This window comes from Excalfactoria chinensis, chromosome 1 (assembly GCF_039878825.1).
Source record: "Excalfactoria chinensis isolate bCotChi1 chromosome 1, bCotChi1.hap2, whole genome shotgun sequence".
NCBI lineage: Eukaryota > Metazoa > Chordata > Aves > Galliformes > Phasianidae > Excalfactoria > Excalfactoria chinensis.
In genome coordinates this window covers 46,539,940-46,566,942 of record NC_092825.1, presented here as the reverse complement: position 1 = coordinate 46,566,942, position 27,003 = coordinate 46,539,940, and the positions used below count along the sequence as shown (strand labels likewise).

At 47.6% G+C, this 27,003-nt stretch overlaps 1 protein-coding gene across 1 annotated transcript; it reads right to left on the bottom strand.

Moving 5' to 3' along the window:
- Positions 1-691: 691 nt before the first annotated feature.
- On the bottom strand, positions 692-16,493 carry NFAM1 (NFAT activating protein with ITAM motif 1). Its single transcript, XM_072352281.1, has 6 exons — positions 16,302-16,493; positions 13,840-14,178; positions 12,682-12,791; positions 10,049-10,147; positions 5,704-5,790; positions 692-2,873 (listed from the first exon to the last, which is right to left on the bottom strand). The coding sequence occupies exons 1-6, from the start codon at positions 16,426-16,428 to the stop codon at positions 2,814-2,816; spliced, it is 822 nt and encodes a 273-aa protein (XP_072208382.1). The 5' UTR covers positions 16,429-16,493; the 3' UTR covers positions 692-2,813.
- Between the last annotated feature and the right edge of the window lie 10,510 nt (positions 16,494-27,003).

Here is a 27,003-nt window from a genome sequence, read left to right as displayed (position 1 = left end):
GTCATCAGGTCTCACTTGTGTGGAGCAGGGGTAGCTAATCCTTAGCTTCTTCTTTGTATGTTTCATTATTATTATTATTCATATTGTTCCGCACTTAAAAAACAATCTCTTTCTTTATCCATTCTCAGAGACTGTACAAACAAGAAGAGCAAACGACTGCCTTTTTCTTTTTCTTTTCTTCCTGAACAAACCTTTGCTATAAAGAAACTGCATCAATATTATATAAATTATATTCACTGGTTTCTCCTACCTGTGCCAGAGGGCATTTCCTCATACCTCCTTGGAAAACTCTGCACCATTTAAAAACAACTCTTCTCTCACCATCTCCTGCTTTACGCCTCTCTCTCTCACACACTCTGGGCGGCTGCCCACAGAGCACAACGCTAGAGAAGCGATACTAGCTCCAGGCTACGCAGCTTCCAAGCTTCCTTTTTCTCCAGCAGCAGTCTTTTAGCCTCGCAGAACCAATCCCAAACCCATTGAAATCAACACAGCAACTCCTCCCGACTCTGACAGGCTCTGGCACGCAGCCCAAATCCCCAGACTTTCAGCGTTTCTTGGACATTTTTACTTTTTCACTTGATTGATCAGAACCGGTTGGGATTCGTTCAGTACTTGAGCACCGACTGTTCCAAAATAGTCTTTCTATTCCAAATATCATTCTTCTTCTGTTTCGTTTTAAACGCCTTCTGCTACTTAATATATAGAATTGTTCAGACATAAATGGAGGGAACACTGTTTAACAGAAAGGCAAAGCAAAACACTTCACTGCAAAGTGAGGCCTTTGCCAGGAAATTTGCAGCACTGTCATTTTTAGTACGTGTAACATTTAAAAGGCAAAACACGCAAAACAAAACCAAACAACCAACATTACTTGGAAAGCTTAAAACTTTTCATCTCAACCACCAGCTTCTTCAGAATGCTTTATTGCCACACCAGATCGTAGTGATATTTCATCTCATCATTTCTTCGCATCTGTTAAGGAAAGGAAAGATGATACCTGCACAGTCCCCCGTTTTGTTGTTGTTGTTTCTGAGAAATGTTTTTATCCCAATTGCTATTTCTGGTCACATCATTAAATACCAAAACTGCCGAGTTCAAACATTTCTATTTCTAATTATTGTGATCACTGAACAACTGGTAGACGAGTCTAGTGAGACACACTGTCTATTTATTGCTCTTTCTGAAATGAATTCCTCAACTCTGGGAAGAGAAAAAGCGTTTTCCTGTGGTTAAAGAAAGTCCAAATTGCATGCCTGAAATCTCTTCTAATAAAAAGAGCAAAGCAATAAGCGGATTATCTCTTTAAACATAGTATAGGAAGGTTGGAGGCCCTGGAGACATTTTCCATAGCCTCTATCTCTGATGCATAGCAACATTATCTTCAACTAGAGAGGGTCCTACGACCCTGGAGCTCCGTTTTAATTTGATCTTCTTCTTTAAAGAGGTTCCTATGATTCCTCTCAAGTTATTCTACGTATTCTTATTTTGGGTTGGTTTTGTTTGGTTGTTATTTTGTTGTTGTTTTTTAATCTGAGATAAAACGGCCTCAGCTTTTTGATCCGCTGGTTTGATCGTGTTATATGGATATTAAATGTAACCTTTTCCCTACCAGAACTAGAATATGCATCAGCACAAAGGCTAGGAAAGTTGCAGCTGGCAGGAGAGAAAAGAGCTTGGATGGAAAATTCACCACGAGGGTCTCTCTCCTCGCTCTGGTCATTCTAAGTTTGAGAACTGCCCTATCTGCCCAAATAATCTATAAGAGAAAACATAGCAAAACAAAACTCCTATCTTCGTTAGGAAAAAAAACATGGCCAGCTGAAACAAAGGCAAACCTATGGATTTTGGTGGGCAGAGATACCAAACCTTCCTCCCACGGAAATTCAAAATCCCTAGCAGTAAAAATGCCCATTGCCAAAAAGAACAGCAAACTGGGGAGATCAGCTTGAACTTCTCTGGGCTGGGATGTGACCCCACAACTGTTTGGATTATGCAGCCCAGCAAAAGTGTTTCCTTGGTTCCCAGCTTTTCCTTTTCCTTGTTCTGGAGGGGTCGCTGCCACTGGGACATCTTGGCAGACACGGATATTCTCTCTGTCTTCCTCAACTCCATTTTTATCTCTGTTCATGCATCCATCCCTCGTCCAATACTGCTGATATTGCTGAAGGGAAAGTATTTCCTCCAAGGCACTGATTTGAGTCAGTTGAGTATGGTCACAGCAGGCATCTGTGACTATTTGATGGGATTAGCAGATTATGAGAAAGCATGTTTCACTGTGGGGTTACTGAGAAAGGAAAAACGGGCAGGTGGATGCTTGGATCTTCGTTAAACTATGCACGAAGGCCCGATGGCTGTGTCAGGAAAGCCATGGGCACAGGATCAGATGCACTGCTGCAGGTCAGGATTTGAAGATCAGGCCAGCAAGCAGGGAGGTCTCTGGGCTGTGATACCACTTACACAAGATCAAGATTCAAGTATTTCAGCCAGGCCAGGTGACAGAAACCTGCACAGATCCCATCTGCACCATTTCTAAGATACGTGTGACTGCTCGACAAAAAACAGCTTTTCTTTTGCATCAAACAGCTTTGCTGCAAAATAGCTTTGCTGCATAAATACAGTCTGAGCACCCGTGGGATTTGAACAGATGTTTTCTGCTGCTAATGAAGGGCAGTCTGGAGGGAGCCCAAGGTTCACGAGTCCCCCGTGGCTGTGCCCTGAAGTCACTCTGGGTCTTCGCAGAGAACTGAGGGTGTAGAAAGTAGTTCTGTTGTGCAGGAAGATGTCGGATCCACACAGGGTCAGCTTTTCCCTTAGATATTCTCATACAGTATATCACTGTATTCTTCTAGAGTTTCTTGCTTCTTAGGTGTCTGCAGAATGATGAAAAGGAGAAAAAAGAAATGGAGGAAAATTATTCAAAAGAAGATGAATTAATTCTTAATCAGCAGACACTGACGTTTGTTCTGTTAGAACTGGCTATAAGTGATCTGCTGAAACGGAAGCCGCTGTGCTGAAAAATGTTGCTCCAAAAGAGACAAACGTGACTAATCCAGCCCAAGGGATAAAGATGCCTCCTTTACTTGTCACTCTTTGCCCAAAAAGCTGTCAGACAAGGAGGGGAGGGAAAATTGGACTGGGTAAAAAAATAAATCACTTTGGATTCTGTGAAGGAGGAATTCCCTGACCTCCCCAATCCTGTTTCTTCAACAGTTGAGTCTATTCCTCACAACTGTTCCCTGTGTAGACAAGGCGCTGACAGACTGATATTTTAAGCGCCGCGTGGCACAGGCCTGCTGTAAGCAAGGTTATACAGCGAGTAGCTGGAATGCCAGAGGGTGAATGGAGCCCTACCTACACTAGCTTCTTCTCTGTTGCCACCGCCAAAGGGAAATAGTCTACAGAATCTGAGTGCAGGCACCTCCACAGCAGGAACAGACACTAGAGGATTAACCCCTCGCCACCCAGTCTGTCTGTCAGCACAATGCAACAGCTTGCAAATGCTCTTGTTTCAAGTGCTCTCTGTGCTGCTTCACTTTACATGCAGCATCGTGCACAAAGGGTTGGCAGTGATTCTCTGCAGTGAGTTTCAGCCACAGTTCAACAACCCAAGCTTCCTGCTCCAGCCCAAACCCACTGACCCACAAGTTTTGCTCTTAGGAAAACACCCTATTAAGTTCTGACATGGCCAGCTAGAGGATGAGCATCCCAGGTAGCCAGAGCCCAGGACGATGGAGTGGGAAGCTGATCAAGAGGCTCGTCACTGCAGTGAGAAGCACAAATTCACCTGTGCAGAGAAGGCTGTGAGGGGAACCAAACTCACTCCTGGCTTTTGTGAAACGACTTCAGAGATTAATACAATTCTCCCACCTTTTCCATTTTAAATCACTGTTCACTGCACAGAGAGCCCAAGGCCTTGGCATTCTCTTCCAATCCTCACACTTGCTCCTACTACAGAAGCTCCTTTCCACTCTCCTCACTTGGAGAAGATAAGCAGAACCCTGAGGTGGGACACAACAGTGGGGGAGCCTTGCTGCTCACACTTCCCCATTTCTGACCAGCATGAAGACTGAACACACTCAGAAGTGTCTGCTCATGGCAGTGAGAGCTCATCCTATCACCTCTCTTTGCTCTCTTCTCCTTTGTTTCTCCCATCTCTTTTTCAATCTTTACCTCTCCCCTGCTGAGACCACAAGAGCCAGACCCACTCGCACACAGATACTCCTTTGCTCTTGCTTTGTTGCTTTGTTCCCACTCTGTTTTACAAGTCTGCTGGCCCCTAAAGCAGCAGTTCAGTGGTGTGGGCCACACACAGGTGATTCAGCACAGCCCAGACAACTCCACGGTAGGAAAAAAGGCAGGTACTGCATCTCCTCATTCAGACCAAATCATTTAGAAGGGGGCAGCTGATAAAGGTATACAGATGAATAAATAGGACAGAGAAGAGGAATCTGGACTTACTGATCTTCCTACCCAATGAGCTCAAAATGCAAGAACGCAAGAGCAAGGCTGCTGTCTCTTCCAGAACATAAGATGCACTGTGGTATAAGACAGCTTATATAAAAGAACCTATTCTTTGCTTCAGTAATCAACTGCAGTATTCAGATACCTGCCACTGCCTCTGCTGCCACCTCTTTAAAGCTACAGCACGAACTGCAGGATGCCACTGGTACTGGAAGCAGAACACATGCAACTAGCTCTGACATGGAAGAAGGCACTTGATTCTATACCACTGGATTTGTGAAAGTGCTTCAGACACTAGAAAATACCATCCGTCATGAAACAGGGGGATAGTGCCAGCCAAAGATGGCTGCAGGCTCCACACTGCATAGTTAACCTGGAGAACTCCCTGCAGCAGGACATCAGAGGGAGAAAAGCAGGAGACATTTTTCAGAAAAATTTTCCAGCGTTAGAAGAGTGAAAATACTTTTTAAGTAGATAAGAATTCTGAAGGGGAAATGAGCAACAAAGATCTGAGCGCAGGAAGGAAGTGTTCCCTGGGGTTTTGTCCCTAGAAACATCTGATACTTGTGCTAAGGGCAGGGTACAGGGCTGTGTGGGCCTCTATTCCACACCATATGGCCCCCACAATTGATCCATGCCTGCATATTCCAAGTTGCAGCTACTTTCATTATGAGTGGATTCAGTTCCTTGTCTCTAACTCGTAACTCTCAGCTGAGCAAGGCGATAGAAGACGTAGCCACACTGCCTTTTCCTGCCTCTGTTTAGACCATCCTACCTTCTTTTACCAGGACATGGCTCTCAGGTGCTTACAGCCAGAGTAAAATTGTGTCCGAGTCCGCCCCTAGAGCACAGATTCCTCTACGCTGGAGGACTTCATGGCTGCCTAAACAATCTGGAAAGGGCAACAGTGGGGGACAGCATCGGACCAACTCTCCATGAATGCCTGGGCCATTTAGAGGGAGCAGTGCCAAACATCTCAATAGCTTTCAGCAAAGCATCTGTATGATGCCAGGACTGCCAGAACCAGTAACACTGAAGGAGAAGGGGTTCTGTCAGAAGCAGGAAGATACACTACATGTGCAGCCCAGCTGGTGAGTGGATGTCATGTCCCATTTTCTTCTTTCAGTGGGGCTGGAAGTAGGGAAATAGCAGACACACTTACTACCTGCTAGTGCCATGGTGCCTCTGAGTTTTCCAGCATATAAGAGAATTCTCCAAGAACACAATCCCAGCCTTTACCTTGCCTGGAGGACTCTTTCTATGTTCTGGGATCTTCGTGTTGTTCTCGAGGACAGAATAGACCTCAACTTGCTGTGAATCCAGGCACTGGAAAGGGAAGAGAGAAAAGGGTAGGGCTTACATAAAATGCTTAGGGTTAAGCACATCTGATTCCTCATCTCATGCCTGCCATTTCTGAGGAACACCTGACCTCCAAGATTCTGAAGTTCCCGTCTCGCATAAAAATAAAATCATTTTTGCCCTAAAACTTCTACAGTGCAGCTTCATCATCTTCCTTTTTCAGGCTGACAGACAAAGGTTATGACATTACCTATCCAATGTAAGGCAGAAGAGAACAGTGCCAGTGCCCCCACTTCCCTCCAAACTGTCCCAGAATGTAAAAGAAAGACCTTTCTGTCTGTAGTGCTCAAAGGGAACCACGAGTAACAGGCAGCAAGCTGCATCTCTCAAGAGTGTTGGGGTGCCTAACTGCCAGAGGTTGTTCTGGGCACACAATGATGAGAAGGGAGGCTATTCTGGGGTCTTGAAGTACATGGCTGTTGAAAACAGGAAATCCTACAATAGGCATGATTTCTGTTTATTGCCTGGTTTTGTTTTTGTTTTTTTCCAAGCTAGAACTGTCCTTTCTTCTTAAGAGTGAGTAAAGAATAATAATAAGAAGAATTAATTATTATAAAAATCAATACACTTGCAGGCCCACAGCCATATCCGCGGTCCCACACGGATACAGAGAAACACACACACGTTCTACATGTGTATGCACCCGCTGGTCCCCCAGGTAATCATGTCACAAGAGATGCATGTCAGTTTGAGTGATGTTCCAGATCTGCCTGAAGGATCAAACATAACAATCAGGAGGACTTTTCCATGTGTGTTTCAAGGATGACAGCAGGTTGCCAAGGTGGCTGTTTCTCTGGCAACAGGAAGATGGGAGGAGCTCAGCCGTAAGAGGGGCAGATGGTATTAGTGGAGAGACTGTGAAGGGAGCAAGGAGCCCTGCAACACAGCAAAGGGGACCAGCAAAATACAGGGGCTTTCTCCTGGGACTGACAGTCATCTGACTCCCATCGTTTCATCGGGAGTTCAGCATCTTTCTGGATCATGGCCAGCAGGATTGTGGTTTGAACAGGACAAGATGATAGCAGAGCAGCATTTGGAAATGGGGCTGGGAGCAAGCCCCAATCAAGAAAGGGCCACAGAGAAAGAAGCTCCATGTGGCTCTCCCATTTCCACTCCTCCTCCTTTGTAGGAAGTCAAAATACTTCACTTGTCCATGTCCCTCTCTCAAGATCCCACTGGCCTGGAGCACACGCTCCCGACTACTTCTGTGTGCACGTGTGTGCAGAAAATCCCATTTCCCTTTCCTCATTTTCAGTTTTCTTTGTCATGCTTGCAGTGAGGACCTTGTCCCGTGTGTTGTGCTCCTAACAGTCTGGCTCTGCATCCCGTTGACATGACAGGCAGCCTTTTTCATTGCTCTAGTCCAAAGCCACTCACAAGCAAGACGCATCCTTGTAGTGCTTAAACCCCCAAAGAGATTCCCTCTTTCTGCAAGCTCTCCTTCCCATGGAGGCTCCTGACAATGCTTTGCAGGCCAGTTGGAAGGCTAGTGTCTCCAACTGCCATTTGCAAATCAATTACTTGTACACGATCACTGAGCACCTGCTACTGTCGCAGTGGTAGCACACAGGCCTCTCCTCCCTGCTGGCAGATGCCTTCTCAAAAAGCTCCAGTGCTCTGGAACTCGCCTGCGCTGCAGGAGCTCTGTTTGCTGCTGAAAAAAAAGCTTGTTTGAAGTGTAAAGCAGGCGAAGCAAGGCCCTTGGATTGTTATTTCCAAGCTGCTCATTAACTAGGCACCTAAGCTGGAAAATGAAGGGAAATACAGGTTTCGGTCTGGGTGGTGCAATGAACTCCTCTGGGGCTAAAGGAGGGCGAAGAGGCCTTGCAGTGCTTGGCAGTGTAGCGGCACAAAGCAGGTGTCCAGCTGCCCCCACTACTGAGACTTTGTACTCTCTCAGGCTGCTTTTCACTGCATACACTCTCCCTTAGAGACCATAAGGTGACACCTGGAAGAGACAGTGGAGAGAGCGTTTGCTCCTAGCGACGTGCAGCAGAATGGCTTTGCAGAAGGTGTGCTGGGAGCCTTTCTGTGCCAGGGACAAGCCTTGCTGCCAGGGAAGATAGCACAGACCATTTAACAGGTGTACCAGCCAGTTCCAAGCCCTTGCCTGTATGTCCAGTCCTGCTGTCTGCTGTGCCTGCTCCAAGCTCCAGGCCCACTAGAACACTGCGGCTCCCAGACTTTTTTCCAGACTTGAACCTTCTGCTTTCCCCCCACAGACACATCTGGCACATGCTGGCCTCCTGTCCCTTCACCTAATCTCTGATCTCCATCTCATCAGTAGAAGTGACTTTCCATTCATCCACACCATTTCCTTGCCTTAGCTTCCTCCAGAGCTGACCACAGATAGTAATCTGTTCCTCTCTTCCCCAGGAATTAATCACTGTGTGTTCAGCAACCCAGTTAAACACCAACAGGATTTCACAGAGTACGTTCTCCATCCCAGGGCTCACCCTCTCCTCCCCATTACCTTTCCCATAACGTCTCAGCCCTGCTCTTACTGTGCCCTGTGTCTGCTGCAGTAGTTGTTGCCTCGTGCCTGAACGAGTCACAGCAGCTGCTCTGTGGGGCAGGCTCACACCCCATGGCATACATGACATGATTTGAAGCTGCCTGCCGCACTGCCAAAGGGGGCTGAGCTGCCTGCCCTGCACACTGGGCTGGCTGCAAGCCCTGCACAGCTGGCGTGCGGCTAATGGGTATGGGGGAAGGCTGGATGGGCCAGGTCCATAGGGCTCCCGGAAGCACAGGAGCCCAGCCAGCTACTGGGACTGCCTGTGCCTAAGGCTGGCTCTGCTGGCTTGCTGCATTAGCCTTAGTGGGGCCTCCTGAACAGAACAACATGATGAAACATGTAATTAAGATGGAGCTAAGGATGCATGACGAGGCCGACTGAGCGAGAAATGGATTTGAATTTTTTTTTGTCTCCTTGCAGAAATCATCCACTTCAGCAGGAAACTACCCATTCGGATTTTTAAAAGACAGAATTAAAAAGAAATTACTGGATACAAATGAAAAGGTTTATAACCTCCAACATCCTTTACCCAGAGCTTTTCTTTTTACACAGAATAAACATATCACGTACCATATATAGTGCTTTCTTTTAAACCTCCATTCCAGAAACTGAAGGGCCACAAAGCAGTCCCCCCCACTCAGTGAAGTGTGAACAAGAAGAGGGCAAGCCTGCCCTTGCTTTCACATCTGCCCCCTATCAGATTTCCATGCCTCTCTGGCAGGGCTTTGCTCCTCTCTGCAGTACATTCTCCAGAGCTCTGCTTTGTTTAGTTTAAATGATTCATGCAGCTGAGCTTACAGGTTTTCCTTGGAGAGACTTTTCCAGCCCTCACAGACCTCACAGTCAGAAAGGTTTCCTAATATTCAGGCAACATCCTTCTCACTTTCATTTCATTCCTCCTCATTTGTCCCACAGACCATGTGGAAAAGAAATAAATAAATGAAATAAATCATTCCCTTCTTAGCAAAGCAGCCCTCCCATGGGAGTCAAAGGGGGAAAAAAAAAGAGAAGGAATACATTTTAAATGGAACTGGATGGGCTGTAAATGTGATTAGGGGTCATGGTTACTTGAGGTAGTCAAGGTCTGGGCTTGACGTTTCAGGAGAGCCACGCCAATCCTATTACCTATGACACTGCCACTCCTGGGCTCAAAGAGTGGCAGCAGTCGGTGTTCAGCAGAAAGGAGATTGGCTGCATTCTAAGCAGTGAAAAGGGAAATGCTCCAAAAAAGTATCCTTTCGCTTTCTTCCTGCCCTTTTCCCACAGACTACTAGTCAGCCAGCTCAGGACTGCAGTGTTCCATGCCACTGACACCAGCAAAGGTATCACAGCAGAACCTCTAAAAAGTTGTTGGCGGGGGAGTTTCTCTCCCCGCCACTTCCATGAGTCATCAATCTCCATCTGAGAAATCCATGTCCTTGAGACACTGTGCACTACAAGAAAGGCTGAGGTCCAGTCTTCCACTCTGACATCTGGAGGTCCTTCCATCTCCAGTGCCAAGAGCTCTCTCTGGCCCCATGCTCGCTGCTCAGTTGTATGCTGCTGGCAGAGGAAAGGCACAGGGCATGGAGCAAGGCTTTGGCACTGGGAACAGGATGGAGACATACACAGTCCTGAGAGGTGCTGAACAGGGCAGAGCACAGAAATGAGGTTGCAAGGTATATAGGTATCACTAATGTTGAGATGGAGGGTGATTCTGATACTCACATCATAAACAGGAGAAGGTGGCGGTGGGGTTGCTGAAGGAGGCCGAGTTTCTCTCTTCTGTTTCTTGATATTTAGCTGGTTCTTTTTAGGACACAATATCTGCTCAGGACAACACACAGAATTAGACATTTGGGAAAAACCACCATTTCCCCAAGGATGAAATGAATGCCAGTGTCACATCAAAGCCAGCTGCCTACGCACCCTCTGAGTACTTGCACAGTATGGAATGCTGGCATTCTGCACAATGCGGGACAGTCGCTTTTCTCACCACTGAGTGAAAGGAAGGAGTCTGACAGCTGACACTGAAGCACCGGAAAGCAAAACTGGGCTCTACTACTGACAGCAGAATGGAGGGAATAGGCATTTAACAGCATGTACAATGCTGTAGGATGGGGAATAAAGCAGGGCCATGTTCAAAATGCAGGAGAAATTCCAGAGAGACAGAACGCAGTGATTTTTTTTGTGAAGGTTTGGCTGGGAAGATGTTGCTAATACACAGTCTAGAGAAAAGCACCAGGCAGGCATTAATGATGACATATAGTCAGTGATACACTAACAGGCAGGTCCAGCATGGAGTTAAGGAGTTGAAGGGAGAAAATCTTTTCCTCTGAAATGTTTCTCGCATCGGATGGCTTCTCCTTGAATATGCTTCATTCATGCACAGGTAAGGGTTAGCACTGCTCAGCAAGCAACAGAAAGGCAGAGAAGGCAGAAAGCTTTGCTAAGTATCTCTGTTTTAATTCAGAAAGAAGTGGGATGATTATATTCACATCACATGAAAACGATGAACTGCTTTCCAGTCCATTAGTAACTAAGGAGGATGCTAAATAGCTTCTCTTAAAGATAAACATTTTTAAACCAGCAGGTCTGAGCAAGCTGTGGTGAGAAATATGGTCTGTGTTCAGCAGGAGGGCAAATGTAATGACTGCATGATCTCTTCAGGCCCCAAGGAGAGCCTGTAGGTCTGAGACTTGCTGGCCTGCCTCAGAGTCTAGAGATGCCAACTGGCAAGCTGTGACAGTGCCTCCCTCCTATCCCCATGGAGATGCTGTCTAAGCAGGCAGAGGTGGGAGCTCGTCTCCAGCCTAGTCACTCTGCCTCTAACTCCTTCCCCCTCCATCTGCCTGCCTGCAAGGTAAATCTCACGAGATTTGCAGGTCTGCCAACTGCTGCCACTCTGTGTTCAATCTCACTATCTCTGACTGTGCATGCTGAAACCTGATGCTCCTTGGAGCCAAAGGTCTGCATCAGCAGCATAGCTTTCACATAAAAACACGTGCAGACTCTGCTGCTGTAATGGCAGAAGGCAGCTTGACAGAGTAAATATGGGTGGATACAATGCCTAAAAAACCATCATTCTCCAAATTCACTTCTACAATACATCAGGTCTATTCAAACCAGCCTTAAGATATCCAAAAGATTGCAAAGGAACATCTGAGGGTAGCAGTAATAGGAACAATAGATTTCACCTGGCCAACAGGGATTCCAGTATTAAAACCTCAGAATTTATTCCACAAGGCTCCTGATTCATTTAGACCTTTCAGTCCTACTTTCAGCTCCTCTTCTCCTGCTCCACACCTCTTTTATTCCCCACTTGTGTTTTCCCCTTTACCCTCAGTTCTTTCTCACCCAGATGGTTCCAGCCTGTGCTACTGGCCTTCTCAACCAAGCGTCCCTGTGAGCCCAGTCTTAATACCCTCCTCCAGGCCCTAGTGCTTCCTCACTCTGGCTCCCAGTCCCAGTTTCCCTCGCAAGTCTCCTAATTTCAAGCTCACAGAACTGCTGACACTGGAAGATGCCTCTGGAGTTTGTCTAGTCTAATCTGCATTCTGCTCAAAGTCAGCTCAGGCAGGCTGCTCAGGATTTTGTCACACTCTTTTTTTTCGCAGTCAGCTGTGACCTCTACACAGGCTTCCTTGGGATCCTTGTCCTGACCTTCCCCTTTAACATTGTCTCCTAATGTTTGCTCTGCCAAGCATATGCTCAATATTCTGGTCCCCATCCCCTCCATACTACAGACTGTTGGTTTCTACAGTACCCAACCTATGGCTCAGGAAAGCGGTTGCACAGTTTCCTTTCATCAGGTTGTGCCTTTGCACCAGAGTAGGCCCCATCTTAAAAAAGAATTAGAAATGAGGAAAGCCCTGTTCTCCCTCCACTGTGGGGACTGCAACAGATGCACAGGACACAGGCCCTGCTGTGTGGAAAGGCAGCCTTGCACAGGATCCCTTAGACAACTGAGCTGCTAAATTGACACAAACTAAGCATGCAGAAACAGCCATTTTCCAAGGACCCATCACAAGGCTACATCTGCTTGGATATTCTCAAGGCCAGCACACTGCTGGTGTGACTTCCCGCCCTGTGTCAGCTCCTTGCTCTAAAGCAGAGCATGCCAAAGTCAAAATGGTTATCAGAATTTATTTAATGGACAAATCAATGACTCGCTTTATCTTTTCTGTAATCTTTTTTCTCAGAATGACTGAACTTAGAAAAAGAAAATAAACCCGAGGCAGACACTCAGCACAGACAAATTTCAGCACGGGGAGTTCCAATCCGGCCAAGTTAGAAGCAAGTGAAATAAATTCCTAGAATGGGTCGTGTCAGGTATTGCTTTTTATTTGGTAATAACTTGCCTTTCTTTTCCATACTAGCAGAGCTGTTGCAGTGATGCTCAGTGCAGCCAGAAGAGTGGTAAGGGTAATGAGGATTTCTCGCCCATAAGAGGTCTGTGCATACCCCGTACCTGTGGGAAAGAAGGCAAAAGATTCGTACTGTGAGCAGAAATTATGCTTCTCGTATTTTTAACTCTGGTCAAAAGTCCTAGGAAGTTCAAAATATAGAAGCAATACAGAGGTTATATAGACGCATATCTGCTTCTTAACACAGTCTGACTGAACAGATAGTAGGGCACAGCTGGAGGATCATGCAAAGGAGATGGGGTATGAACAGCTGTGTTTCACGTAGATTAGAGGGAGGTGAATTAAATATGGCAGCCCACAAGGCTGGTAGGTAGTTAGAGGCTGGGAAAGATCTTGAGTGATAGGGGGAGAAAGGCAGATGGTGGAAAGCCCACAGGCTACATGAAATAGCAGTGGGTACTGCAGGTACTGCAGACATCCCCTGACCAATGCAGCAGAGCTTTTTCATGGTGGCTCTTCACATTTACCCTAAGTAGTTCTTCGTATACAGCATTCAGTAATGCAAATCCAGCCAATCAGCAGCATGCACATTCTTACCACGTTTCTATAGCATTGCACTTATCTTGGCCTGAAGGCCTCCCTTGTTTTCCAGTCTGTGCATCAATGGAACAACTGAAACCTTGTAGCCACGTGGAAAAAGGGGAGGGATTAGGGTGAGCTCCTAGTCTGACTGTGAGCCTCCAATAGTCAGCACCCAGCCTGTACATCTGATCACAGTGAGCACTGTAACCACTGACCTCATTTTCATTCATCTCTGTCACACTAATAAAGGCCAAACCATGCTGTGTCCTGCACACTGACACTAAAAACACCTGGTCCTTGTTTAGATCCTGATTTTAAGGCTCCCAAGTGCCTGTGGAGGGTAGGTGGAAATTACTGCATATTCATGTTACCACCTGTAAGTTGGGAACAATGGCACAGGTAACCTGTGTAAAACACGTTCAACTGTGATGGCATTAAATATTGGGGATTAAGCATTACTCCTGTGTGACTTTATAGCTTGCTTGGGTAGAGGAAGAGAAGATCGTATTTTCATTGTAAAATCCAGCTGATTTTTAATTGTATGCCCTTCCTCTCTGGTTGTTCACTTACCTCTAACAAGGACAAACACTCCTTTTCCCTTTATCTGGATGTCATCCCATTGGACTTTGCAGTAGTATGTGCCAGTAGAAGAGATGCTTTCAAGTGGCTTTGTTTCGTAATTGTAAGATTTGATGGCAGTCTTATTCTCTTTTCCAGGGGGGATATCTTCTACTTTTTTCGTATTATAGATGGATACTTCCTGGTCCCGTGCATTAATCCAGTAATAGAAGATTGTAAATCTGGTGTATTTCAGTGTGTATGGGAAGACGACTTGACAGGGGATGGATAATTTTTCCTTAAGCAGTGCAACCTGGATTAGAGGTTTCTGCTGTACACTGACATCTCCCCCTGTAAGGGTGATAATTGTTAGCAGTCATCTAACATTACCGTAAGTCAGGAGAAAATTGCTGCCCCAAAGACATGATCACATGGTGAAAATAAATGTATGCCGAGAAGCGTGTCTAGAGCAAGCAGTGTTGGCCCTTGTCAGAAACTGAGTGATGCAGAGCATGTGCCCCTTGTGATCTGCCACATCTCTTAGGTAATTGCTGTGTGATTTGAGATAGCCTGTTGCAATCATAGGCTTCCCCTTTTCCCTTGTGAGCTCCTCTGCAAAACGCCAGCGTACAGAAAGACAGGAAATGAAGCAGGAAGTGAACTGATTTTGCACTGGTGTGAGACTACTTACAAATTATGAAAAAGGAAAGCAATTTTCTATGACAAACACTAGCTGGATGTTTTCTATAACTCCTGAGTTACAATCCTCTGCTCAGGTGTGTACACCTGCACGTGACCGCTCCGCGCCAGCAAGAAGATGCTGTATGCAAGCAGGTGCATCTGTGGAACCGTGCATCTCTGAATCATGAGTGAGGAAGGAAATTGCATATTGTGCGTGGGGCCCAGCACCAGGGACATGAGAAGTAAGACACAGCTTAATCACTCCCAACTTACTGCTGCTGTAAATGGGCAGCAAAGCACAAGAGTGGTTGCTAGATGCAGGAACTATTTGCGGAAGACTACAGATCTTAAGTATCTACATGTGACAGTATCTCATGCAGAGAGATGGGAGATCATGACCTTCATGTGCTTCCTCCTTACACAGGTCTGTTGAAAGCATTCTGTCACTGCAACACAGTAGGCAATGGTGTAGGGAGTTACAAGAGAGGATGAATAAGCAGAGATGGGGAACCACACCAGAGTTTGCTCTCTATTTTGCAAAATAAAAGGAAAAAAATGCTAAGAGTGAGTCTAGTAAGGAGCCTGAGATACAGGATCACTTGGCATCTCAGCCAAATCTGGGTTTAACATCAGACTCCGGATCCGTTTATCTGGTAGCGGATAGAACACAACAAATAAGCCCTCTAAGAGGAGGCATGTGCAAAGCATTGCTATACTCAAAAAAGGGAAGGGAACTGGAAACTTGCATTCAAGTTTTGTCACAAAATGATGGAGTCAGGATTCCTTCACAGACTTGAAAATAAAAGGGGAAAAATATAGAGAGGTAAAGTAGAGCTTTTCCATTCATGGTTCTGATGGCATTCTCGGGGGCTCAGCATCTATGAACAAGGCATCTATGAATGATCATAACAAGGCATTAATAAAGCGGTCCCAGAACACAGCCAGGCTTGCTTTCCTGTCATCATGCAATAATGCTCCATCGGAATAGCAGCATCCACCTCTGTGTGAAGGGACCCAGAATCAGAAGAGGCAACCCTGACAATGCTACTGAATGCAGACCACTAAGGAGAATTGAGGGGTGCAATGACTGAAGGAGGACACAACCACTGTCCAGAAAAGACTTCAGGGAAGTAATATCAGTTAAAGAAAATCTTCTACAGATGACACGGCCAAGTACAATAGCCTAAGAGTAAGGAAGAGCTTAGGTTACATCATTAGAAAAGGGTTCTTGGCTGTAAAAGCAACTAGGATACAATGAAGTCCTGAGGGACACGGTCTTTGTGAGCGCACAGTCCTGTGTGCGCTAGTTATAATGTTATGGAAAGAAGGCAAGAGAAATTCCTGCAGCCACAGTGGGAGCGATAACCTGAGTAGTCTCTTTTGGGCCTTATTTTCTAAAATAAATCACCATCCTTCTCCTCATCTCTACCCAGCAGAACACACATGAATGCAGTTTTTATACAAGACATTGTAAAGCATCACTGTAAAAAAGCAGAGGAGAGATCTGTCTTCTTACAGTATCCCAGGAGCCTCTAATTTGAGAGGAACATGCCAGGGAAAAAGCCAAACCATTTTATTTAGGTTATATAACCCTTCTCCCATGTTCCCCCTTTCTTAAGGATTCTCTCTCTGAGCTTTGAAATGCTTAAAAGACAGAAATAGCAGCAGCGTGCAAATTCCTAGAGGGGAGCTCTGGAAATTAGCAAAAGATAGCAGCTGGAAATGCTCTCATATGAACAAACGTGAGAGTAAACAGAAGGGAAAAACAAAAACAAAATACAAAACTTTTTTACCTCCATAGTGAAGCAACCAAAGAAGCAGGAAGATGACTTTTAGATTAGAGCCCATGGTAAGGTCAAAAGGCTGTAAGAAAGCATCCAGATATGAAGATCCAGAAGGCAAAAAGAGATTGTGTTTCATGAGGTCTTCCTGCGCCTGAAAGGCTGTTCGATCCCCTCCCGTTTGTGCAGGGACAGGCGGGACAGACACACACTGCCTTTGGCAAGTTGTTCCTGGCAGATGCAACCTCTTCTGCTTTTCTGTCAGACTCCTCCCTGCACTGTGGTTCATTTCGCTATACTATTATCACGGCGTTATGTGTATCGGCAGGTGTCAAAAGATTAGACTGTAAGCTCTTGAACGCACAGAGCTTTGTCTTCCAATGACCATAAAACATCACACACATTTAAAGCAAACTTTGTCACCTTCTGTAGTGACCAAAGCCCCAGGCTGGAATACAGAGAAAAATGTGCTTTGGCTGATGCAGCTTGAGGTCATTTGAGGTAAACGTAGTCAAATTCATTGAACAAATCAACTGATTTTGGAGCAACAGGCAAGCTTAAAAGTGGCATTTAGTAGTTTTGTAGGAATTTGTTTATATGGTTGTTTTGGATCAGCCATCCCTGACTACCTCACAGCACTGACTATCCAGATTTTGGGAAAAGGGCACTTTGAATTCTCTTACTCCGGTAGCTACCATGCAGTACCACAGGGTGTGGGTGCACAGCAGAGGAGCACTATCAGACTAATTCTTTATATGACCACTTGAGCATGAGATCACCTGCTTTGCTTTCAAAATGGAAAACAAGTACCTGCACCAGCAGTCAGCACAGAGAAACAGCCCTGCTGTACTCCCTGCTGCCCAACGCTTCCCTTCCACAGGTTAGGCTACTTCAGAGAAAGGCGCTTGTATTGCAGAAGTGAGAACAACCAGACAGTGCATTCATCCGTAACAGCTGTGATGTTTCAGATTCACACGATGCTGGCCCTAAATCGGCTTCACACTGCAGGCAAACCTTAAAAAAAATCTATTGTAGGGAAATGTAAGGAGAGCCCTTTGAAGAAGAAAACCCTCTCTTTGTGGGAGGATCCTGCCGCCTACGCTCACGAAGAGTCTTTGATTTCAATGAAAGCTTGTTTTTAGCTAAGACATCTGCAATGCAACAGCTGAGCAGTGTCTGACTCAAAAAACCCTGATGTCTGAGAGGTCTTTGCTCCTCTCTAGAGAAGTTGTTTTAGACTTCTTGAGAGACATTTGCAGTGACCACAAGAAACCGCTTTGCTGCAGCTTCAAGGGTTCCCACTCACACTGGTGGAAGCCCACATGCACCGTGGAAACTGGTGGGGGATGGCTGTGCTGTCTGTTCTAAGACCCAGATGAGCCTGGAGATTGTGCATATTCATAATCACCCTGTCTGTTGAGTTTGTATGAGCAAGACTTGCTCCAAAACTACCCTCAGTTCATAGCAGTTTTCCCCCTGTTCAACCTGGGACAGGTTCTCAGGAGGAAGGAGTATTGACACAGGGAGGCTGTGCACAGCTGTGGCTGCTCTATCCCCCTGAGCCTGGGGCCGGCTCCAGTGCCTTGAGGAGAGCCCTGGCAGATGGGGAGAGAAGCAAGTGGCTTTGTGTGGCTTTGTAAGGCTGGTGCAGCAGCTGCACTCCTCCAGGGAAGGTTTAGCTTAGATTAGCCAAAAGGAACTCCTCTCCCCAAGACACACTGATATGAGCTGCACAGGGCTGGTCTCAGCTGCAAATTGCTCCTCACAGGTCTTAACGCTGAGCAGCAAGGACAATCAAGTGCGGTAACAAGACACTGGGGGCCTACTTGGTATTTCAGATATGTAGGCACAGATCAGGCAACTGTGGCTCTGGGGGGATGTGGGGTCACAACCACGCTCAGCAGCACTTCTCAGGCCAGAATTGCATCTTCAAGATAGCTGGGGGAGGGAGGGAATAGCTACCTTCCTAAGGAAGAGTTCTGCTGAACAGTGAGGGCCTCCTCAGCTCTTATATCGCACTCATCCCCATGGTAGCACAGCTTTGCAATTTCCAGCAATGATGTATTTCTAGAGGACAGAACATGCTGCTCCTGTCAGTGATGTGTTTTAACTGTTATCAGCTTTTATCTGCTTCAGGAATCCAGAGTGATAAGTGGATTAAGTGCGGTAGGTTTGTAGGGCTGCTAGGTCAACATCCTCCTACTGTCCTTTCCCTTCTCTTCCTACAAACAACCCTGTTGCCACTCTAAATGCCAAGTCCTAGAAATACTGCTGTCTGGAATTTTAAGAAATATATAGTTTTGGCATTTCAAAAGAGGTCACATATAAGACTCCGCTCTAGGATTACTGGCACGGCAGGCCAGAAACACGTTCTCTGCTGGAATTTGCTACGGTAGTGCCAGCTGAAAAGAAATGGTTTTGAAATGACTACCCAGCAGCTATTAACAGGGTAGCATTCTGTTCCCAAGAGCCTAAAGGGAGCCTGAATCTTTGAATGCTACATTATAATTTCATTGGTTTTGGGGATTCTGGACTAGAGACATAAATGGGAGGAAGATGAGGGAAAGGGGGAGGGGGGTGGTATTGTGTGTTTCTATAACCAGCCTGGAGCAGGACTGATCCTCCTGAAACTTAGGTGGAACAAACCAGGATACCTGTGCCAAAGGAAAAAAATTACAAAGCTCCCAAGGAACGGGCCACTGTAGGGCTTGCATCCATACATTACACAGTACAGTGCTGCATGTGAGTCGGTCCCTGCTGCATGAGAAGGGAACTGTTTGTCCCACTCCAGATTGGTCAGGATCTGTAAGTTTGGTCCTTCCTTCAACGCACCAAAAGTTGACCACTTCCTGAGACTAAATACAGCGTTGGGCCAGATGTTAGCAACAACTTCTGCATGTGGCTGGAAAGCATCTATTAATTTCACTCAAGCCCTTTCAAAAGCTCATGACGGCAGCCAGCATTCCCAGCAGCGAGCACATCATTCTGGCGCTCGTGTGCAACAAGTCTGGGCAAGGGCTGAACCTACCAGAATTGCCTGTTCACAGCTGTGTCCAATGCATACCCACAAGCAGCGGCACACACACGTGCCCACACATGCCCCCACAGCCAATTCCAGGGAAAGCATTTATTCCAACAAAAAGACTGCTGCTAGCCCAGGCAAAAGCAACGTTGCAGAGACCACAACAAAGCCTCTTTATTGCTGTAGCGTTTAACACCACAACCAGCCGTAAGAGAAACACCGCCTGGCGCAGAGATGAGCTGCAGCAATTCAACAAGCCTGACTGCAGCGCCTGCCTGAGAGCGTTTCAGAGCATTCCCCAGCACAGCAGCTCTGGATTCGCTGCCTTGTCAGAGACCGGCTCAATCCCCCACCGCTGCAAACCCAGCCAGCGGCACCGCAGACACACACCTCCGAGGATTCGCAATCTCTTTGACTCCTCTAACCCCGGCCTCTGTGGCTTACAGCTTCCCTCTGGCTGGTGGTGAGAGCGATAGGAGAGCTAGAACAAGCAGGGCCGTACCTCTGCCAGCATTTTACCACCGCTCTGTGTCGAGTGCCTCTCAGCAGGGCTGGATGATGCTGAAGTAAAAGCTGCCAATGCCCTCGCTAGATTTCTACCAGTTGAACTGCTCCAGGGAAGAGAACAATCAGCAACAAGAAGGGAAACCAGAAAAAGAAAGGTGTTGACACCACCGTAGGGAAAGGAGGGGGTGCTTTGATGATTCCCTTTCACCAACAAAATGAGTCTGCCTCGCAAATCATCCTGCTTCTGCTCTTTTTCTGTTGCTTTACTGGGAAGATTCCTGGGGACTGAATTATCACCAAACACCTGATGCACTCGCAGGGGCTCTGGCCTCAACCTGGCAGTGCTCCCCTGCAGCTCACCTCCACAGCCCTCCTTTTGTAGCCTGCGTGACAGGCTGGGGGGCGAGCGGGATTTCACCTCCGAGGATTCCTTTGACGTCTTCCAGGAAAATCAATCAATCAATAAATAAACAAATTCCACCTGGCTCAGCCCCAGAGTCCTCCAGGCTGTGGGAAACACGGCTGAGCAGGAGAACGCCTGGACGCCACAGCCCTCGCCCCGGGCGGGAGACAACAATCAGAGCGACCTCAGGCGCTGCTCGCAGGCTCCCACCCGCTCTGAGGCAGCTGAATGCTCTGCCTTGGAGCAGCGGGGCCAGCTGCTGCCTCTCAGATGGCAGCACAGCATCCTGCACGCCCACAGCCACGCAGGGAAGCCCTGGAGGGCGGCGCCGTTGCCCGTTGCCCGCGCCCTCACCCACAAGATGGCGCCGTCTCTCCGGCTCGCTGCCGCCCTGAGACCCGCGCCGTGCCCTGTGGTGTCACGGATGCAGGTGCCGCGGCGGCCTCGAGCCGGTCGCTGAGAAGGCAGGGTGTGCGAAAAGCTGATATCGTGCTAGTTTCACCCCGTCCTGCTCCGTTCCTTCCACACTCAGAGGTGCCGGGTGCCCCCTGTCACCGGGTACCGCCGCGCTCCCCATCCCAAGCACTCTGCTCAGCGCCTTCCCAGCCGCAGCCCCAGAGAAAAGGAGCAGAACTAAGATCCATTTAAGGCGAAATTAATGCTAATTAACCGTAACCAACAACTCGCAGCGCAACGTTTACTCAGCACGCTGCAGCTATCGCCGTAGCGGTTCGCCCGTGAGGCGAAGGTGAGCAGACGGCGGGATGCAGGAAAGGAAAACAAACTTACCCCGGGCTCCGGCACAGCTGCAGCGCTGTGAAGCCGGCCCTGACCTGCCGCCCTCCCTTCTCCCCTCCCTCCCTCACCGCAGCAGCCTTGGGAGCCCTCAATTCAACGTGGCTCTTGCTGCTGTCCCAGCCCCGTGTTACCGGAGTGGCCCTGGGGGTGGCAGCCCCCTGACACACGGGGTGAGGTGTGGGGGCCAAACCTCACTTCATCCCGGTACGGTTTGCCAGCCACCCTCAGAAGCCGTCCCTCCTACGCTGCTGTGGGCACACTGGAAAGTCTTGCCGGCGCTGGTGGGGGGGGGAAGTTTTATTATGAATGAGATTTTTCAACCTCCAGAGGCCTTCTGATAGCGAGTGTGGGCACCTGGCTGGGCGCTAGGTGACAAAACAGAGATGATCTGTACTCTGATTTTTCCTGGGAAAGCTTCTTATGTACTTTCCACCCCAAGCAATGCAGAGCAAGGTGATGGGGCAGCCAGTGGCCACAGGACCCATCCCCGCCAGCCACCGCCTCGCCAGGTGGCCCTGATGGCTGAGCCAGTTGGCTGTGCCAGGCCCGGCTCCCCAGGCCTTGGCAAGCTGCAGCTTCTGTTTGCCATCAGGTACCTTGCCATGCCCTGCGGTGTGCCTGCAGCTGCACCATGCTCCAAGCTCATTCTCTTCCATCAAGTCTCTGTGCTCCCCTGTGCCTAGCCAGCATCATTCCCCCCCAGCTCCTTCATTTTTCTGTTTTTTTTTTTCCCCTTCTTTTGAGAATCAGAGAATCATAGAATGGCGTGGGTTGGAAGGGATCTCAAAGATCATCTACTTCCAATGGTTTTTAAAGTCTTTTTTTCTTTCTTTCTTTTATTTTATTTTATTTATTTTATTTTTTTGCTTAGCTAGGGCCCAGTTCTTGCTGCTCAGCCTCTGGCAGCTTTCCAGCCAAGGGACCCGCAGCAATCAACACCACCTCTGAGCCAGCAGCCACCCGCAGCAAACATGTGCATGCAGTCACATTCTGCGTTGGGTCAGCACTGCTCTCCCCATGTGCACCAGGCCTCTGCCAGCTCCTGGGAGGATGGCCGAGAAGGGATTAAGTCACCAAGTATCTCACTGGCAAATGAAGATGGCTTTCTTTTCTGTTAATTCCTCAGCTTTGCTTTTATCGTGAACTGTGCAGAATACACAGCCTGATGCAGCTGTTCTAGCAAACTCTCCTAGGGTAGAAAAACATCTTTAAGCCACCAGACTCTATTCTGTCTATCCAAACCAAATAAACCATCCTGGCAAGAGCATTTGCTGGAAGAACCATCTCTTTACTAGGATTTTTGCCAACATAGAATTGTTTTTCATTCTCAATTTTTCCCCACACCCCACTCCAGATTCCTATCTACCATCAACATCCTGAGCTGACAGGACTACAGGACACAGATCTGGCCTAATGCAAGAGGATCATCACCGAGTTTTTTTAAACCCTTCTCAAAATTCCTGCATGCAATTGGAGGCAGGTGATGAGAGTACAGCTTAAAAGCATAAAAGCGTAATAGCTGACAAAGCTTTTCCCCAGCAGGCACAGCAAGTGTGAAGCACTGACAGTGTCTGAGGAGGAAAAGGCAGAGCAGAAAACAACCTTGTGGGCAGGTGGAGCATCGAGCATTCACCTGCTGGGCAGGGGAAGGTCTGAGAAGGAAGTTCTGAACCTCTCTGTGTACTTGGAGGTTGGAGTCTGGCCCTTGAGCCCACCTCAGCCCCTCTAGCAGAAGGAGTGTGGCTGCACACCAAACTCTGCAATGGCAGCTGTAGAACAGCAGTGAGGAAGAAGGGAAAATGTGGAAGTCCTGTCTGTGTGGAGAAATGGCATCAACAAGAACATGTGCATGGAGGTGGGTACATGGATACCATAGCAGAGTTTGGACTCCTTCTATGGCTAAATATATTTCCATTTGCTCTTTATATATGTATTAGCAGATATGATCACACACACACATTTTACGTGCAGCCCAGTACTAGCACTTGTGGCTTTGGTTTGCCTGAGCCAGTCCCCTTGGCCCCCCATGGCCCCAGCAGTCATGTGGGAGCCCCTGCACTGCAGCTGGGCCTATGACTTCTCCCACAGCCCCCTCCCCACTCTGCTTGTGCTGGGGAGAGCCTTCCCCACCCTGCCACTGCTTCCTTTATTATCTCTGCCCAGCTGTGGTTTATAAGTTGTTTAAATCTTTTCTAGGAACAGATAAGAGATCACAATTACCCAGAATCCAAAAACGCAGACAGCTTGAAATGTGGTTAGGCGCTGCCCTACTTTCATTGAGCTACGAGCAAGGCTCTTCTGAGGTGCTTGGGGAGAGGAGAAGAAAAGAGAAAGATCCACCTCAGCAAACCGCCCCTTCCCTCCCTCCTTCCTGAAACAAGTTTCCCCGCCAAAAAAACCTGCTGTATCTGTTCAAACCACCCTGCCTGCTCCCCTGACTGGCCTGGGACCTCCAGGCAGCAGAAGTGAGCAAAGCAAAGCTGCCCACGGACATGGTGGCTGAGCAGGATGCTCTGGTGCATCACCATCTCTCTCCAAGCTGAGCTCAGTGCATGGATGGCATTCATCAGACCAGAGGTGGGATGAGGATGGCAGGGCAGGGGGTGCTGCAGGTTGAGTGCGATGTGTCACCGTAAGTTTTACCATCCACACACTCACTGGCGCAGTGGGAAGCCACAGAGGTGGAGTGGGTCTGGGACTTCCCTCCTGTGAGAAATCCCCTCCCCGGGAAGTCCGCACTCAGTTACAGAGCATTGCTACACCACGCCACCAGTCACTAGCTGAGGGTAAGGCTTTCAGGATCCTGCAGTGCCCAGGAAGGAGATACTGCTGACAAAATGCTGGAGGCCATTTTCCTTCTCCTCTCTCTGTGGTCCCAGCTGCTCACAGATACACACCTGCAGCTCTGTGACCTTGTCTGAAGTAAAGAATACCTGCTAAGTGGTTCCACCTACATTACTTCAGCTACAAAGCAGTACGCAGACAGACAAACCACTGGCAACCACTAATATTTTAAAGATGCTTCTCCATCCTGCTTGGAAGTGCCTGTATCAAAGCAAGGATGAGTGCAGCAGGGTGGTATTTTTGCAGGTATTTTTGTTAGTGGTAGCAGCAGCGAGAAAATTCAGGAGAAGTATGTGCTGTGGTCAAGGCCAAAGAGGGATACTAAAGAGGGCATTGTCTGCAAGATGATACAATCCGAGATCATTATGGTATTTATTAATACCATTTACAAGGCCTGACTCGTACAGCCTTGGAAGGAAAAATGAAAAAAAATGCTAGCAAACACATTATGTTCTTCTGCAAGAAGTTGTTTCATCCTATTGAAAATCTTTGTTAGAAAGAATGATGAGAATGGTAATAATAAGCACTATAATTATACCTGATCCTTCTATAATCTCTCTCTCTGCAGAGTTCAGGAGCACTTTACTGCTATTATTGGATTTGAACAGTCCCATCTGGATAGCATACGACTGATTTGTTTGCATGGCTTATTTTAGGTATTTCAGCACATACATTGGAGCTGCCTTCATATCTGGCCCATCCCTTGCACAGCATCTAAGAGCAGCAAACGATCCCATCCCAATGTCTTGGAGAGCTCTTTGCAGTTCGAGGTTCAAAGAGGCCCCCAATGCTTCTCCACCCAACCCAGCACTCCAGAACAAGCAATGAGACCATTCCTGTGGCATCCAAACAAGCAAGAAACTCCATCACAGCCAAGAATATGGCCCACTGCAGAAGCTCTTGGGTATGAAGCTGGGCGCTTGCTAATTCACTGGGCCAGGACCAGGACAAAACGGATGAAATTCTAAATAATTTGGCCCAAGATTAAAAATATTATTATTATAAAGAAATGAGAGGTTAAAAAATGAATTAAAATGTTATTAAAAAAAATATGGTTTACATAAACAGAACTGCGTTGCAGCCATTTGTCACTAGCTTACAGTGCAGGGAATGCCCCTTGCAGATTGAGTCCCCATAAAACTTAACAAATACAAGTTGCCTCATTATTTCACTGCTTTTAGTACTTTCCAGGGGATATTTTTTCCTCCCGTGAACTGAAGCAAAGACTTCTCCCTGCTGACCGACTGGAGGCAGGTAGGATGCAGCCTGCGTCCTTCCTTCCACCCACCCTGTATCTCCATATCTGTCCAGACAGGTGACATTTCCAGAGCCTGTCCATCCCCAGTGCTGTGGGTACATGGTTTGGAGCATCTTAAACAGAGCCGCTAGCCCTGCCTGAAGCTTTTCCCCACCTTCATTCTCTCCATTTTGAAGTAGTACATCCTTGCTTTCATTCTCTTAGGTTCTTCAGAGACGTCTTTCTCAATTTGTTTACTTCTGGTTTATTTTTAAAAGACAAACCCCCAATGGCCATAAGCTCTCAAGTCACTTCTGAAAATGCTGTCTTGTCTGTAAGTGCTTTGTTTGTGATCCTTTCCAGTCCTTGAGGCTATTGTTTATGAGCTGGAAGGCATCTACGCTTAGGCTAATCATGCCGAATGCCAGCAATTTCCCCAGCATGATTTGATGCACAAACTGGTGGGAGCACGGTTTGTTGTGATTATGTTTACTGCAGAAAACCCATGTTTGCTCACACCAGCCTCACAAAATGAAGGGGTCTCATCCAAAGCCTTCCAAGGCTATCAGCAATCTGGTCACTGATTTCAGTGGCATCTGGGAGCGGCTGGAAGGTCTGCAGCTCTGCCAGCAAGAGTGGCATTGCAGAGAAGGAGGTAGTCCAGGAGACACACCAATCTTCCTTAGCTGTTTGCTCAGAGTGGGATGCAGATCTAGGAGGCTGCCGCTGCTGTGCGGGATTTTCTTCTTCCTCATTGCACAAGGTATTTGAAGCTCCTTTCCAACACAAACTGTGTGCTGGGCAGAGCTGTTCCAGCAGTGACTTGGGGCTGAGGGTATCCTCTGCTTCTGATCTTCCTACCCAGAGAATCACAGAATCATAGATTCACAGAATGGCGGGGTTGGAAGAGAACTCAAAGCCCACCCACTCCCACCCCGTGCCATGGGCAGGGTGGCCACCCACCCCCACAGGCTGCCCAAGGCCCCATCCAACTTGGCCTTGGACCTCCAGGGATGGGGCACCCACAGCTCTCTGGGCAGCTGTGCCAGCACCTCACTGCCCTCTGAGTAAAAACTTGCCTCCCAGTATCTAAACTAAACCTCTCCTCTTTCAGTTTAAAGCAATTCCCCCTTGTCCTGTCGCTATCAGACATCATGTGAACAAATACCTCCTTTTGTTTCAGGCTCATACTCGAGTATCTGATTGGCTGCTTCCTTCTTCTTCTTCTTCCTTTTTTTTTTTTAAAAGAAAACGCACTCAGCCTCCTGCTGCATGTCACTTACGCTTTGCAGACCTCTGGCACAGACCTCCCTGATGAGAAACCCCAGCCTACAGAGCCAGTCACTACGGAGAGACAGTTGGAAGTGCTCAGCTCTGTCTGCATCAAAATGGCAGCACTGCTGCCCCAGCTGAGATCACAAGAGCTGAGAGCACACCAGGACCTGGCAGCACTGCAGGGAAGCAGCTGAGGATACCGCCAGGTCTTCTTTGACACCTGCTCTCCCTTTGATGGCCGTCTGCCCTCTGCAGCCCTGCCTTTGTGCCAGGCAATGGCAGAAAGCTCCGCTGTGCACAGCACTTTGCAAATGCCAAACGTCTGAGGGATTGCTGCAAAATGAACTCGGACAAAATAGTCAGCTTCCCCTACCAAGGCATCCTTGCACACTGAGATTTTTAGCACATTTAAAGGTCAGTTTCTAAAGGGGGCTATAAGAGAGCAGGGGAGAGACACTGTAGCAGAGTCTGTTGTGACAGGATGCAGAGAAATGGTTTCAAAATGAACAGGGAGAGGTTTACATTGGAAAAGTGTTTTACCATCAGGGGGTAAGGCGCTGGCACAGGCTGTCCAGAGAGGTGGTAGATCCCCATCTCTGGAGATACCCAAGGTCAGGCTGGAGGAGCT